The sequence below is a fragment of the Amblyomma mixtum genome, chromosome 2 (genome assembly GCF_055824585.1).
Source record: "Amblyomma mixtum isolate Tamu chromosome 2, ASM5582458v1, whole genome shotgun sequence".
NCBI lineage: Eukaryota > Metazoa > Arthropoda > Arachnida > Ixodida > Ixodidae > Amblyomma > Amblyomma mixtum.
In genome coordinates, this window is record NC_143013.1 from 206,246,588 (window position 1) to 206,262,030 (window position 15,443).

The 15,443-nt window shown below is 50.8% G+C and overlaps 1 protein-coding gene across 2 annotated transcripts; it reads right to left on the minus strand.

Annotated features, from left to right (window-relative positions):
- Positions 1-12,745: 12,745 nt before the first annotated feature.
- On the minus strand, positions 12,746-15,023 carry LOC149362345 (uncharacterized). Of its 2 annotated transcripts, XM_089572994.1 has the most exons (3): positions 14,604-15,021; positions 13,290-14,487; positions 13,006-13,195 (listed from the first exon to the last, which is right to left on the minus strand). In XM_089572994.1, the coding sequence occupies exons 1-3, from the start codon at positions 14,855-14,857 to the stop codon at positions 13,121-13,123; spliced, it is 1,527 nt and encodes a 508-aa protein (XP_089429120.1). In that variant the 5' UTR covers positions 14,858-15,021; the 3' UTR covers positions 13,006-13,120. The 2 variants fall into 2 exon arrangements, with proteins under 2 accessions (XP_089429119.1, XP_089429120.1); XM_089572993.1 differs by having other exon boundaries at positions 12,746-14,487; positions 14,604-15,023.
- Positions 15,024-15,443: the final 420 nt, after the last annotated feature.

The following is a 15,443-nucleotide window of genomic DNA, read 5'->3' on the forward strand; positions in this document are numbered from 1 at the left end:
AGGTCTACACAGCCGTGAGACCTCGCGTGTTGTCACCCGCCTGGAGGTTTTTAAGCACCTCGACCTGGCCAGTAAGGAATTCCGGATAGGATTTTGTTGCGTTTAAAATACAACTGTTATTAAAGATATCTGCGCAGATCTTGTAAATTTTGATTAATATTTACTGTACAGCAACACATTTATGTGTGTAGGACGGAAGAAAATCTGTAGGCTAAAGGCTAGGCTCGCGTGCGCACATAAACATGCAGCTGCAATTTTAAGGAACACGCGTGGAACAGTTCTTTTCAACGCGTACACATTTTTTGTTACTATTGCTGTACTTAATTTCAAACCTGCAGAGTGCAGTGTATGCTCAGAGGACAACTATTAACTGGAAGAGGCTTGATTTTCATATTAAAATTATCAAATTTGGGATACTCATAACGGGTTAACTGTCATATTGCCGCTCCTGTAGCTATGCACTATTGAATTCAATCATATGAGCCATGGAAGCAAGCATAAAATTTTACTTCGTAATACCTGGCATCGCACTGATATTTCACTTGGTCGGTAGTGGTAGGCGTTGTGATTGCGCTTACCGTGGTCAGCAATTTGCCCCTGCTGTTTTATATGATTAGAATAGCCGCAGTGCGAAAAGGACCACACGAACACAATGGCCGGACAGAAACAGGGCGGGCTATTAGTTAATGAGTCTATTCAAAAGGTTGTCGATTTATACAAAATTCATTGTATGAGAAGCACCAAATAATGATGGGCAGAACATACAAGAAGTTTACGCAGTGATATGAAAGCGATTATAGGTATTCGATCTCTCTTTAAAAAAATAAACTGACGGGTTACTGACACATGGATCATGGTACATTGCAATGTGGTAGGCCGTCATTATCGCGCTCGTTAGCTGGGATTTGCCCTTGGTTACGAACACAGAGTCCGTTAATCAGCTGGCATTTTCCTTTGCTGCATACATGCGACTGGGACGCCAGGTTCCCAGATACCGCTATATTGTCCACATTTTTTGTTCTTTTGTAGTCACTCATTAACTCAACTGGACGTCTGCCTTACATGAAAGACATCACACGTGATGTGCAAAGAATAAACGACTTGATTATCGTATAGGAGAAACCAGTTTTGGTGATTAATGTTACATACATTAAGCATCATTAATCATGAAATTCAAGTAGTAAGGGAATACGTGTTCTTAGGGCAGGTAGTGGCTACTGATCTGGATCACGAAATGGAAATAACTAGAAGAATAAGAATGGGGTGCAGCGCATGTGGGACGCTCTCTCAGACCATGAATAGCAGTTTAACAAGATGCCTCAAGAGAAAAGTGTACAACAGCTGTATCTTGCTGGTACTCAGTTATGGGGCACAATCGTGGAGGCTAACAAAAAAGGTTCAGCTGAAGTTAAGGACAACGCATCGAGCTATGGAAAGAAAAACGATAGGTGTAACGTTAAGAGACCGCAAGCGGGCAGAATGAATGAATGAACGAATGCGGATAAATGATATCCTATTCGAAATCAAGAGGAAGAAATGGGCTTGGGCAGGACATGCAATGCGAAAATAACCACTGGTCCGTAAGGGTAACTCTGGATTCCTAGAGAAGAAAAGCGCAGCAGGGGGCGCCAAAAAGTGCTCCGCTTCTTTTGGTCTCGGCTTTTATTGGGAAGTGCCGCGGAGATGTCATGCTCAACCCATGCGACCATAAAACTGGGTTCGCGTCCTATTTTATATGCCTTCAAAATGCTGGCCACAGAGAGGAGTTCGGTGCGCGACGGTACTAAACCAATGTGAAACTTTAGAAGCACGTAAGCAGCGGTAGCGTCACTATGACAGCGGCAGTGCATTTATACTTGGTCGTCATGAACGGAAAATGCGAACACAGGAAGGGAGAGAGATCTATTAAGCTAACTCGCAATATGCTGGAAGATCAGAATATCATCAATGCAGTGTATGTGTTCTGGCTGGGGCACAACTACTGGTTGAAAAGAATACGTCATTAGTACGAAGCCGACTCAAGCATTTCACCGTAGGTCGCTCTGATCCATCGCACTGCCACAAGCAATTGATGAAGGATTCCTAAATGAGGGAAGAGAAATAGGGGTGTTATATATAAAGAAATGAGTAGAGCGCAGCTAGAAAGCAAGAAGACAGCTGGACAAGCTGCGTTTGGAGGCCTTCGACTCTTTATAGCAGTGCATGTGATATTTTCCGAACTCATAGTGACACGCTTCAGTCTGAACTTCTGTGGCATTCACGCCTTTGTTTTAGGCCTAGGAACCGCGGTAGGATGTTACCAACAGAAAGTTACTCTGCCTAAAAAACTGCCCCCCCCCCTCTCCCCCCCCCCCCCGGCCTCCCCGAAAATTTTGGCTTGCTTGTCGCCATACCCTACAACGCGAAAAATGACCTCCAACTCCGGGGAACCGGCAGAAACCACTTATGGAGGTCGACAGAACACCAGCTACTTCTTTTAGCTGTTGGTATACATGTAACTAACGGTATAGCTGCTTTAGCACACTTTAATTCGTTGCTTGTTATTTCTCCTATTTGCAGATTTGTCCAACAACCTTGTCCCAGTGCCGAAGAAGCGGCCATAATAATGACTCGTCAAGCCAAGTTCACTCTTTTTTGCTGAAAATAATTCGATCACAGCAGCTGCGTAAAGTAGAAAAAATAAATCTGCATGTTGAATTTTAAAACAAATTATGCATGACTAAGCATTACCTACAACGCTGGAGCAGTCAGGACGATATGGAATCCAGTAGTAGTAGTAAACACATTCATTGTAACAAAAGGAAGAGTTAGGGAGTAGGGGGTTGGGGATAGATAGATGTGGAGCTTCAGTGGTCGGTCTTCCCTAGTCCAGGATCCCGTTGGCCTCCGCCGCTGCCTTGGCCCTCGTCACCAGCATAAGCTGTGTGCTCGCGTCGGAGTCAGCCAGGAGGGCCTCCCACTGCTTTAGACTAGGGCTATTTACCTTTGGTAGTAAAGGGCTTTTTTCACAGCCCCAGGTGGCGTGGTACGTTGTGGCGTAGCCCCCCCACCACACGCACTCTTTCGCGTATCTGTTCGGCCACATTTTGATACATGGCTCTGCTTGGGTAGGTGTCTGTTTGTAGTCGTCTGAGCGTGGTGGCTTGCTCTCTGTTGAGGATATCCGCCGGAGCCGAGTACTTCTTGCGCGCTCCCAACAACGCCTTCATTGCCTCCCCGTAAGATTCTGGAGTGCTGAAGGGTTCGACCGGCAAACCCACCCTCCGGTTCGTGAACCCTCGGACAACGGTGTCTGCCATGAGATTTCCCTCAACCCCAGTGTCAGGGACCCAAATGATGCTGTGTTGAATGTTTGTGTTGTTTGATCCATGTCTGTGTTTGTTTTGTGCGAAGAGAATCCTCGCGGCTTTTTGGCCGATCCTTCCATCTCTGTATGCCCTCGCTTCAGACTGAGAATCCGTCGCTATCCAGTAACTCAGTCCTTGCCGATGGGCTTCAGTCAGGGCTAGAGCTATGGCGATCTCTTCCGCTGCTTGTGTTTGCGCACTGATGCACCAGTAATTATCTTCCCATTGGCGTTCACTACTGCTACCGCCCTAGCGTTTTCCTTCGTTCTGTACTCGGACGCGTCAACATACAGAACCATCTGTTTCTTCTTTAGGAACCCGTCCAACTCCAAGGATCTCGCCTCCCGTCTTCCTTAGTGGTTCATCGGGTCCATGTTTCTGGGCACTGGTTTAACCAAGAAAGTGCTCCTAATTTTGCTGTCAATGTCTGTCTTGTCTTCGCCCTCGCCTTCTACCGGGTATCCTAACTTTAGTAGTAGTGCGCGGCCAGCGGCTGTTCTTTTAAGTCTTTCGAGTTGAAATCTGAGGATGGTTTCGCTGTGCTCCTCATAGGTGCCGTACACACCCATGTTCATTAGCGTTTCTGTCGAGGCGCAGGTCATGACGCCTAAGGCTTGTTTATATGCCTTTCTGATGCATGTTTCCATTTTGTTCTTCTCCCCTTAGTTAGGTTGCAGGTACGGAAGCGCGTACGTCATCCTCGGTATGATGAGCGCAGAAGTGATCCGAAACGCATCTCGCTCCTTCACCCCTTTTCTCTTGTTCGTAATCCGGCTTAACATCCTGCATATCTGTTTCGTGGAGTGTTCCAAGAGCTGGATGGTATGGTCCCGTTTGCCTTTCTCCTGCAGCCACATTCCCATGATGCGAAGCTTATTTGTCCTTCTTACGGGTTGTCCATCTATTTCTAATTCTATCGTTCCCCTGTCCTCTTTGTTTTTGTGAAGTCTAATAAATTCTGATTTTTCTGGAGCGCACTGCATCCCGCTAAATAAAGCAAATTGACCGATCTCATCCGTTGCTCTTTGCAGTATTTCTTGCTTGTTTCCTGTCGATCCTTTTGTCGTCCACGCTGTTATGTCGTCCGCATAAATTGAATGTTTTACATCTTTCACGTTTTTCAGTCTCCTAGTTAATCCAATCATTGCTATGTTAAAGAGCAAAGTCGAGATGATGGATCCTTGTGGTGTCCCTCTGTTGGGCGTCGTCTTCTTTTCTTACCTAATGTTGTTGATGCCGATGGTTGCTGTTCTGTTAGACAGGAAAGCCTTTACGTATGCGAAGATCCTCTCCCCACAGTTTGTTGTCGAGAGTTCTGCGAGAATGTCGTTGTGGCTGATGTTGTCGAAGGCCCCCTTGAGGTCTACAGCCAAGATTACGCCTTCTCGAGTTCCCTATATTTGTTTTAGTACCATGTCTCTTAATTGGAGCATCACATCTTGCTTGGAGAGTCCCGTTCTGAACCCGGACATGGTATCCGGAAACAGACCGTTGTCCTCCATGTAGTTGCTCAGTCTAGTCTTGACCGCTTTCTCGTATAGTTTACCAAGGCATGAATTTAGTGATATCGGCCTAAGGTTCTCTAAACTGGGCGTTTTCCCTGGTTTAGGTATGACGATAATCTCAGCGTGTTTCCACTCCGCCGGGACCGTGCCCCTTTCCCAGTGCTCGTTGATTAGTCCGGTCAGGCTTTCGATTTGGTCATCACTGAGGTTTCTGATCATTGCAATGGTTACTTGATCTTTTCCCGGTGTTGTGTTCCTCGTGAATGACCTGGCAGCCGCGTATACCTCGTATTCTTTTATCGGTTCATCCAGCTTCGAGTTCCTTGTCCCTGAATACACCATGGTGGAGGGTGGCACCTGCGTGCTTTTGACGTACCTGGACCAAAGAAAATCTGTAATCTGGGCGTCCGTTCCCTGAAAATTGTGCGTGATACGTTCTATCGTTTTGCTGTTTTCTCTCTTCGATTTTGTCGGGTCTATGGGGTGCCTGAGCAGCGCCCATGTTTTAGCGCTACCCAAGTTGCCGTGTAGTTCATTGCAAATTTGGTGCCAATTATCTCTAAGTTTGCGGTGTGGTCTTCTACCTCCTTATTGATTTGAGTTATTCTGAGTCTCAATTTCCGATTATGTTTTTGTTTCTTCCATCTTTTCGTCAGCCCCCTACGAGCCTCTCAAAGATGTAGCAATCGTTTATCCGCACGTGGAAATTCATCGGTAAGCTCTAGCGTCGTAGTATTGTCTCTGTGGACCTCCCGTAGTCGTTTGGTCCACTTTTCGATGTCCGTTATCGCAATTCTTCCGGCTTCATTCTCAAACTGTTCTCGGAATTTTTTCCAATCTGTGATTTTTGTCTTCCTCTGGATTGTGCTGAACCTTGTAAGTTTAATTTCCGTTTGAATTACGTAGTGGTTACTTCCGAACTGCTCCCCGGTGTTAGACCATTCGTAGTCTAGGATATTTCTTATGATGGTCAAATCAGGGCTAGTGTCTCTTGAAACGCTGTTTCCGACCCTAGTAGGGTATCTGCTATCGGTAACGATTTCCAGCCCGTGCGTGTCCACTCCATCTAGGGTGGTTTTTCCTTTCTTTGTATTCATCTTGTAGCCCCACTCTTTGTGCGGAGCATTGAAATTTCCTACAATCACAAGGTGGTTTTGTTTTACCAGGCCGATCACCGCTCTAATGATATCTCTGAAGTCATGTCTCTTCTTGCGCGGTGGTGAATATAAAGTACGAATAGGCTCTTCTCCCCGCGCTTCTTAGGTATTACCTCTATCACAAGGTGTTCTATATCTTCTTCAGGTGCCGTGTGCTTGTGCGTAGTGACCCCCTTCTGACATAAAATGGCCACTTTTTTATATCTTTCATCTACTATGGTGTCGTAGCCGACTATCTTCGGCGAAGTGTTAGTTTTTGCAGCGCTATTACAGTTGGTGGGTGTTTATGCTGCATTACATGTATGTTGAAATCGTTTTCTTTCTAAATCCTCTACAGTTTCATTGCCATATTGTAAATTTTTCTTCTGCGTTAGCCATGAAGTGACACTACTGCTGCACCGCGAAGATCTTCGCGCTTTCGTTTAGGTCGACCTGTTCCGGTGCTCTCTTGTTTTGTCTCCTGAACAGTTCTGCCAATCTCTGATCGGTCGCGTTCAGTCTGGTCATGATTTGTTCCAGCGTCGTCAAGACTGTTTTCTGTTGCTCCTGTATTTGGTGTAGTGTTATAGTAGCATCTATTTCTTCCCTTACTTGCGGTTGTACGGCTGCTGGCCCCTGCGTGCTTGCTGTCGTCGTGGGCAATTGTACTCCGTGTACCTTTCCTCGGTTTGTATCATTTTCTTCTTTGTTGTCGCTGTTCTATAAACGAGAGCCTCCTTTTTAGTCGTTCATGTTCCTCTCTAAGTTCCCTGTTTGTTTTTTCTAGAGCTTCGAATCTAGCCTGTATCGAATAGTCTAGAGCAGTGGGATAGACTGGAGACTCGCTCCTAGACTGACTCACCTTCTTGGTGTTCTGTTTAGATGCGGAAGCGTCATGAGCGTTCCCTCGAACCCAGGCGTTGCCGCCACCGTGGTCGGTGGATCTCGCGTCTACTAGCCCCGGAAAGTCTCCCTCTTTGAAGAACGGCGTTCGGCTTCTGTGGCCGCCGCGCCTGTTCCGAGACGCAGATCTCGAAGATCCGTTCTTTCCTCTAGTTTCGGCTTCCTCGCTGTCGAACCACCGCGGCCTGTGGCCACCGCGGTAATTGCTTTCTTTTTTATTGCCTTTCTGGTTCTGCTGGCCTTTCTGCTTGAGACGTCTCTTACATCCTATATCGCCCGTGGCGTGAGCGTCGCTGCACCACTCACACCTGGGCTCCCCACACTCGTGTCCGTCGACGTTGGCACGTTTGAATCTAGGACACTGCGGAATGGGTTGTGGTTCCGGGCAAACGTCTGATCGGTGCCCCTGCAGGTGGCATCTGAAGCACACCTGCTTCGTAGGCTGGTAAGGGTGAACTCTGTACAGTCCTCTCATCACTGCGACTGTCTTGGGCAACCTCGGTCCGTCGAACGCGATGAGCGCTGACTCTGACTTCCCGAGTATTCTTGTGTAGACTGCACGAATTCCCGGCGTTGCTACTTGGATGTGGTTCATTAGGATTTCTTGCGTGGTGACGGCCATCAGTCCATGCACCACACCCCGGACAGTTCCCTCCGCCGTGGAGCAGTAGGCATTCAACTCGAATTGTTTGTCTCCGAGGCACAACTTCCTCGTCTTTTGCAGAGCTTCTGCCTTCGCACCATCTGGCGTCCGGACTATTATTATGTTTGAGATGGCTTTCACCGCGACAAGCATGTCGCCGATGTAGACCAGGTTGCATTCCTTCACCAGGGCTTGTATGTAATCGCTGGGCTTGAAATCTCCCACTCTTAGGTTGTGGCTCTTCGGTCGGAATACGATTTTGTATCCTCCTTTCGGGAGCTGTACGAAATCTCGCCTTTTACCAGCGAGTGTCTTCAGTTGGTTGTTTACAGCGGACGCCGGTGGCGCGTTCGGGACCATGGCGTTCGGTCCTGGCGTCCCAGGTTTCTGCTGCTGCGGCTCACTCGTTTTCACTGGAGTCTTGTTTGCCTCGGAAGGTGTACTTGCTTGACCGGTAGCTTTCCTATCCTTCTGAGCTCTGCGCTCCACTAATTCCTTCATCACTCGTCACGTGGTCTCGTTGACTGGGTAGACTCTTGGTTGTTCTTGCAGTCCCCTCGTAGCTCCAGCGTTGTTGGTGCTTGCAAGCTCCATGGCTTGGGGCTGGTCCGTACCCGGGCTATTTTCAATAACCGGGGCCGTAATGTGTGCCGCAGTCGATGCTGATGCCATGCCGCCGTCGAGGCTGCTCAGCCCCGGTAGGGCCAGCGAAGCCCATGCGTCTCCTGCTTCGGCCACGGCCGACGCTACGTCGGCGTTAGGGTTAGCGTGACTCTCGCCGCTTCAAGATTTCAATGTCCCGTAAATGGAAATAGATTCTACTCACAGAGATAAAATTGGTTTTCAGATGGTCCTCGTAACTTCACGGAACACATCCAATAAACACTTTGCATTAAACTGGGGTTTTCCGGTCAAAAACACTGACCATTCACGGAGCCAGAGCACGTCCGCGTTCCCGCGCAGTTGGGTGTCCACCCCTATCCAAAGCAATGAAAAGCGTTAAGCAAAGGACATATCATCTGATTATGTACTTCCTTTATCTGGCTAAAATAAAGAAAAGGGTGTAGGGCTTAGTCTTGTGATATTATTTCTCCATCTTTTCTGTGTGCCTTTTACGCCTACATGCTCTGCAAGCAGTGTGTGTGTCTTAGACCATTGTTTCCATTGATTCTGGAATTTTTGTCCCTGGGCAATACATGGTGGATAGCACATGCAGACGACCACGCTGAAAAGACTGCGGCAAAAAATCGTAACATAGCTCTTTGTCAGCGCTTCTAGAGGAACGCCATTCTAGATAAGCGAGTATTCAATTTTGCTTGCCAGATAATCACAGCTATAAGGTGCACCATACTATATTACCTAGATTAATGCCGATACCTGAGTATCTGGTATGGGCACCGAAGCTATATTAAATGGCTGTTTTGCACTTCGCGGCTGTCGAACTCCAGACAACCCGTCATGATATAAAAAGCGATCTTGGGCTCCGGAGCCTAATCCTTAACGACTGCATCACCAGAGCGAATAAATCAAGGAGCCTTATTTTTAGGCTGAGAGAGAGTTGTTTGCTTGCTGAGGTGTTTGGTTGTGCTATGGACATTTCAGAATGTTAAAGTTTTAAAAAGCACATGGCGTAGCTTCTGCTGCAAAGTCCAAGTATTTAGTCGTATTGAAAGGTGGAAGAGAGAGAGAGAGAAAACTTTATTTACAGAGGAATTCGGGGCACGCCCCAGGGTCCCCGCACGACCCCACTGCACTCAAGTGTTTATGTTCCGAAGGTCCATAACACTGGCAGCACGGCCGGTGGCGATGGTCTGCACGGCCGGGTCCTCCGAGCGCAGCAGGGTCTCCCAGTCCTCCCAGGTCTTGAGGTTCTCTAGGTCCCGCGGGGGAGGGTCCGCCGGGCAGAGGGAAAGGATGTGGAGGGAAGAAGCGAAGGGTTCTGGGCATAGGGCGCAAGTAGGAGTGGGGAAGGAGGGATGGTAGTGGGTTAGTGTAAGGGGCGAGGGGAGAGTATGTGTTTGTAATCTGCGCCAGAGTGTTGCGTGTCTGTTATCTAGGGAGGGGTGGGGCGGGGGGTAGAGCTGGCGAGAGGCTCTGTATGCCTGGGTCAGCTCACTGAATGAGTGCATGCGATCCTTCGTGAATCCCCGATCCGAGGCCACCTGAGCCCGGTTTAAAGAACCTCGGGCTAAAAGGTTGGCGGCCTCGTTTCCGGGATTCCCGGAGTGCGCGGGCACCCATATCAGCTCCACTTGGCGGGGCGGGGGGGGCATCGGGCGAATCCAGTATGCGAAAAGCAGGGACATGGACTCGGCCTCGAGCAAAATTTAGAATCGCAGTTTTAGAATCGGATAAAATGTACCGGGCTTCCGTGCGGGTTATAGCAAGGGCAATGGCGGCTTCCTCTGCAGCCTGTGGGGACGTGTCTGGAGGGAGAGGTAGTGTGAGGAGGGCGGATAAAGAGGAGTCCACCACAGCTGCTGTCGCTTCATCACCCGTGCAGGCAGCGTCCACCCACACGGCGTCCGGCTGGGGGCCGTACGCTCGATGGAGTGCCTTCGCACGGGCTCTGCGGCGCTGCTCATTGTGGGACGGGTGCATTATCCTCGGGAGCGGCCTGATGAGGAGCTCTCGGTGAAGGGATCGTGGGATGGCGAGGAGGGTTGGGTCGTTGGCCGGTATTTTGATTCCTAGGGTGTCCAGGATATACCGACCTGTGGAGGTTTGTGTGAGCCTGATGTATTGGGCCTGTCGGTGGGCCTCCACCAGTTCCCCGATCGTATTGTGGAGGCCCAGGCCTAGTAATCTGTCTGTGGGTGTGTTGAGGGGAAGGTGAAGTGCTACCTTGAATGCCTTGCGAATCAAAGCATCCAAAGCGTTCATGTCATGTTTGGATAGGTGTAAGTATGGGGTAGTGTACAGCACACGGCTGAGGACAAAGGCATGAATGAGGCGACATAGGTCGCGCTCCTTCATGCCTCTATGACGTCCAGGAACCCTGCGGATGAGGTGCGATATCGCGCCTACAACCTGCTTGAGTTTCTTGAGGGTGGTGGTGTTCTTGCCATCGTTCTGGATGTGCAGGCCCAATACACGAAGGGTTCCAACCTCAGGTACCGGGTCACCATTCAGTTCAATGGCAATGGGGGAGCGGGGGCAGCGGTGGTTCTTAGGCCGGATGAGGAAGAGTTCGGACTTCTCTGGGGAGCAAGACAGTCCGATGGTCCGTGCGTAATTTTGGGTGAGGGTGGCTGCTTCCTGTAAGGTATTCTCTATGTCTCCGTCACTGCCGTGATGGTCCACAGGGTGATATCGTCGGCATAAAGAGTGTGCTTCAGGTGGGGAATTGTGGCCAATTTTCGGGCGAGGGGGATGAGGGTAATGTTAAAGAGAAAGGGGGAAAGGACGGACCCTTGAGGGGTGCCGATACTCTGAAGAGTGTAGGAGGGGGAAGACAGAGGGCCGAAAAGTATCTCAGCTGTGCGGTCAGTGAGGAATGCTTGAATGTAGGCATACGTGCGCACACCCACATTCAAGGGGGATAGAGCAGTCATGATCGCCTGATGTTCAATGCGATCAAAAGCTTTGGAGAGATCCAAAGCTAAGACTGCCTTGGTGTGACCCGGAAGAAGCGGGTCGAAAATGTCGTGTGAGAGTTGCAGCATAGCGTCCTGTGCGGATAGATGGGGGCGAAATCCTACCATGCTATGCGGGTAAAGATTGTTGTCCGCCATGTGACTTGAGTCTCGCTAACACAACATGCTCTAGGAGCTTCCCAAGGCATGAGGTTAGCGAAATAGGGCGAAGGTTTTGAAGTGTAAGTGGTTTGTTGGGTTTAGGTATGAATATTACCTTCGCGTGGCGCCAGGACTGCGGGAGGTTACCCTCCCTCCAGCACTGGTTGAAGTATTTCGTAATGTGGGTGATCGATTGGTCATCCAGATTACGGAGCATGGAGTTTGTGATTTGGTCTGCACCAGGTGCGGAGTTGGCGCGGAGAGTCAGGAGGGCCGCTCTGACTTCCGTCTCCGTGATGTCGGTGCCGAGTGTTGGATTTGCTTGTCCTGTGTAGTGCGGTAGAGGTATGGGGCCGCCTGGAGATGTGTACATGGTTTGAAGTGTGTCTAGAAGGGTGTCGGGATCGTCAATGTGTTCATGTGTGAGGCGTGTCACGTGGTGCTGTGTTGCTGATTTTGTGCGCGTGGGGTCAATGAGGTGTCGGAGGAGTTGCCATGCGCATTTGCTGGACAGGTTTCCGGCGATGCCGTCACATATCTGTCCCCAGTTGGATCGGCAGAGCTCCTCAGAGTGCTGTTGGATTTGTGTCTGCAGCGCGGCCAGCCGCTTCGTAAGCGTTTTGTTGTGTTTGTTGCCTTTCCAGCGTTCTAGGATGCTGTGATAAGCCTCCCAGAGGTGGGCTAGGCGTGTGTCAAGGGTAGGTGTTTCGGTTGTAGTTTCAATGTCTCGCGTGTTGCGGTGAACGTCATGCTTGAGTGACTGCACCCATTCGTCGATGTCTGCGATGGGAGTGTCTGGGAGGGCGGTGCGTACAGCGCGAAAGGCATCCCAGTTAATGAGTTTGTGTGTTGTATTTGCGTGACGGGATGCTTTGTACGGGACAGTGATTTGTATAATGTAATGATCACTGCCCAGTGTATGTTGTGTTCTGTTCCAGGTAACGCCGCGGATACAGCGGCTCAGCGTAAGGTCCGGACTGGTGTCCATGCTGACACTGTTGCCGATCCTCGTAGGCGTCTGAAACATGTTGTGCACAGTGAGTTGGAGGTTCTGCAAGAGCAGCCAGAGCCTGCGACCTCGATGTGTCGTGGTTGTGTATCCCTAGTCAGTATGCTGACTGTTGAAGTCCCCACCGATGAGTAGGGGATGTTTCCCTGCTAGATGGTGTAGCTTTCGCAGAAATGATTCTAGCGGGGCCATCGGCAGGGACGGGGGGTGGTATATGTTTGCTATAAATATAGAAGGAAGTGAATGTGTGTGATGTATAAGTTCTGTGATCACGCAGGGCGTCTCAGACGTGATGTGATGAGTTTTGTAGGTGAGGCTGCGGTGGATGAGTGTGGAGGCCCTGGGTGTGTTAGTGGTATCCGAGTGTGTAGATGTGTAGGAGGGGAGGGTTGCCCGGTGTGCAGTCTGCTGTAGAAGTAGTATGTGGGGCGTGGGTGTGATGGTGGGAAGGAGAAGTTGCACAGGCGCGCGCTTCGCCCGGAAGCCGCGGCAGTTCCAAGTTAAAATGTGTAGATAATTAGTGTTCCCCCCCGCCATATTGGATGGTAGGGGGATTGAGGATGGAAGTAAGACGGGTGTCAATTGGTATGTGTGGCTCAGGATAGGTGGTTTGTGCTTGCGGAGGAAGGATGGGGGGAGTGGAGGGGGTTTGAAGTTGGGTGAAGCGATGGTTAAGATTATGTTCCAAGAGCTCCATCATCTTGGTGAGCATAGCGTCCATGCGCTGCTCAAGTTTTTCGGTGAGGGTGGCGGCAAGGTGATTGAATCTGGCCTCGAGGCGTGCGTCTAGCTCCTTTAGTTTGTGGTCAAATTTGGCTTCGAGTGCTGCTAATTTAGCGTCTATTTCTGAGGGTACGGGAGGGGGTGTGGCGTCTGTGGTGCGTTGTTTCTTTGCGGGAGGGGTGCTCGATGTGTCTGTGGATGATGGGGTCGAGTTAATGACAGCGGGTGCGGGTTTAGGGGGCATGGAGGGGGCAGGGGTGCTTAGGAGGGAGGAAAGGCGGCTTACCTCTTCACGCAAGGCCTTGAGCTCCTGGTCTCTCGGATCTGCCTGGGAGGACTGGGGTGGTGGGGGATGACGGGTAGCCTTGCCAGAAACGCGGTCTGCCCAGGTGAGACGCGTGGCGTTCTTGCTGCCATTCTGCCGGCTTGTAGAAGGCGACCGGGAAGTCGTCGAGCTGCGTCTGCTGGCTGTGCCTGGTTGATCGCAGCGGGAAAGCCGCGATGTATCCGGAGGAGAGAGAGCGTTCTTCGGGGACGCTAGTTTGCGGCCCCGTCCCTTGCAGTTCCCGGTGCCGGTCATATGAGGGCCGCCGCAGAGAATGCAGCAGGGGGTGCATGAGGGCACATCTTCCTTTGGGTGGGACTGCCCGCAGCGGGGGCACTTATGAGACCTTGGATGGACGCACACATCCGCCCGGTGACCTGGGACGCGGCAGTTCGTGCAGGCGTCTATATGCCCCCGGTACGGTGTGCATCTGTGGAGGGCTCCTCCATAAAGAACTGCGCGTGGGACAGGTCCAGCCCGAAAAGTTATTAAGATGGAACGCGTGGAGCCCATTCGGCGGGCGTCCACGATGAGGGCGTCTGGGTTGCCGGTGAGCAGGTCTTGCAGGAGCTCTGACGGGGTCTCATTCCAATAGGCATTGGAGATGACTCCGCGTACTGCTCCGTCCGGCGGGGCTATATAAGGTGCTACGGCGAATTCCTTGCCTTGGTGTGTGATGGTGTTCACCCGAACCAGAGCGAGCGCGTCATCCTTTAGGGGCGTGCTTACGGTGCAGGTGTTGTTGACCGGGTGTACCCTGATTTGGGTGCGCGCTGGCTCCTTAAGCTGGGACGCCGCTTGGAGGATGGCCTCTCGTAGTTGTCGGGGTGGAAGCAGGTCCAGCTGCAGCCCGCCTCGTGATCTAAAAACGATCTTGTAATCTGCAGCAGGAAGCGGTGGCTGCTGCCGCGAACGCTGCGCAGCTGTGCGCGTTGCTTGCAGGTGCAGTGACTTTTCAAGGCATGGAGACTTGGGGGAACCGGTAGCAGAGGCTGCGCCCTCCTGGCGTCGGGTTGTTGAAAAGACGTCCTTGTAGCGGGCAGGCACACTAAGAATGTGCGTCCAGTCCCTTGGGTCGTAGTCGTTGGGGTTAAGAACCTCTCCCTGCACCTGCACCTCCATGATGGCGTTGGTGGCGGAAGCGTCCGTCGGAGTAGGCCTAGCTCCCAGCGGAGCGAGGCCTCGCTCAGGCGGAGAGGTCACAGAGAATAAAGGGCCGTGGGTGCCCGAAAAATGGCGTAGGCGGTCGAAAAAGTGATGGCGTGCAGCGCTCACATTCGCAGATCCGTGGGTGGTGAAATTTTGGCTGATGATGCTGGCGATTGGCGAATTCCGCTGTCTTTGTGCGGAGCCGATGTGGGGTGCGTCTGTACTACACGGCCCCCTAGCGGCCAATCCCTTGAAAGGTTCTGTTCAGGAGTAGCAGGTATCTTGGCAGGGTCTTGGCTTCTGAAGTTTTCATTGTCGTCCTGCTGTATGAACCCCAGGTGGTCGAAATTTCCGGAGCCCTCCACTACGGCGTCTCTCATAGCCTTAGTCGCTTTGGGACGTTAAACCCCATAAACCAATCTTACCAATTTCTATTGTGTCCACGCAGGACCAGTCCTCTTCCGACAGGTCGGAACAGATCATTGCGGTTTTCAGTTATTACAACTAAAGGTGTAGGTTCCCCCTGTGAGAAAACTACTGCACCTGTTCGCGACATTAGCCACCAGTGACCCATACGAACGTTGAACTGCTTAGATCGATGCCAAAACTATCCAAACAAGATCTCACTTCACCTGGTTGAAAAGTGAAAATTGGTTTTGGAGAAAAAAATACGCCATAACTTTTTCTCTTCTCATTGGACACCTGAACTGCGGGGGGGGGGGGGGAGGAGGATGGCGGGAGAGAAAGAAGAGAGAAAGATGCTGCAGTACATGTCTCCGGGATAATTTCTACCACCTGGGAATCTTTATTGTGCACAGAAATCGCACAACGCACGAACACCTTTTAGTTTCGTTTTGAGGGCCCTAACAAAAAAAGAAAGAAAGTGTTTTTAATGCCACCGCCGCGGCCGCGTTTCGATGGTGGCGAAAGGCGCCCGTATGCTGTGCGATGTCAGTGCACGCTAAA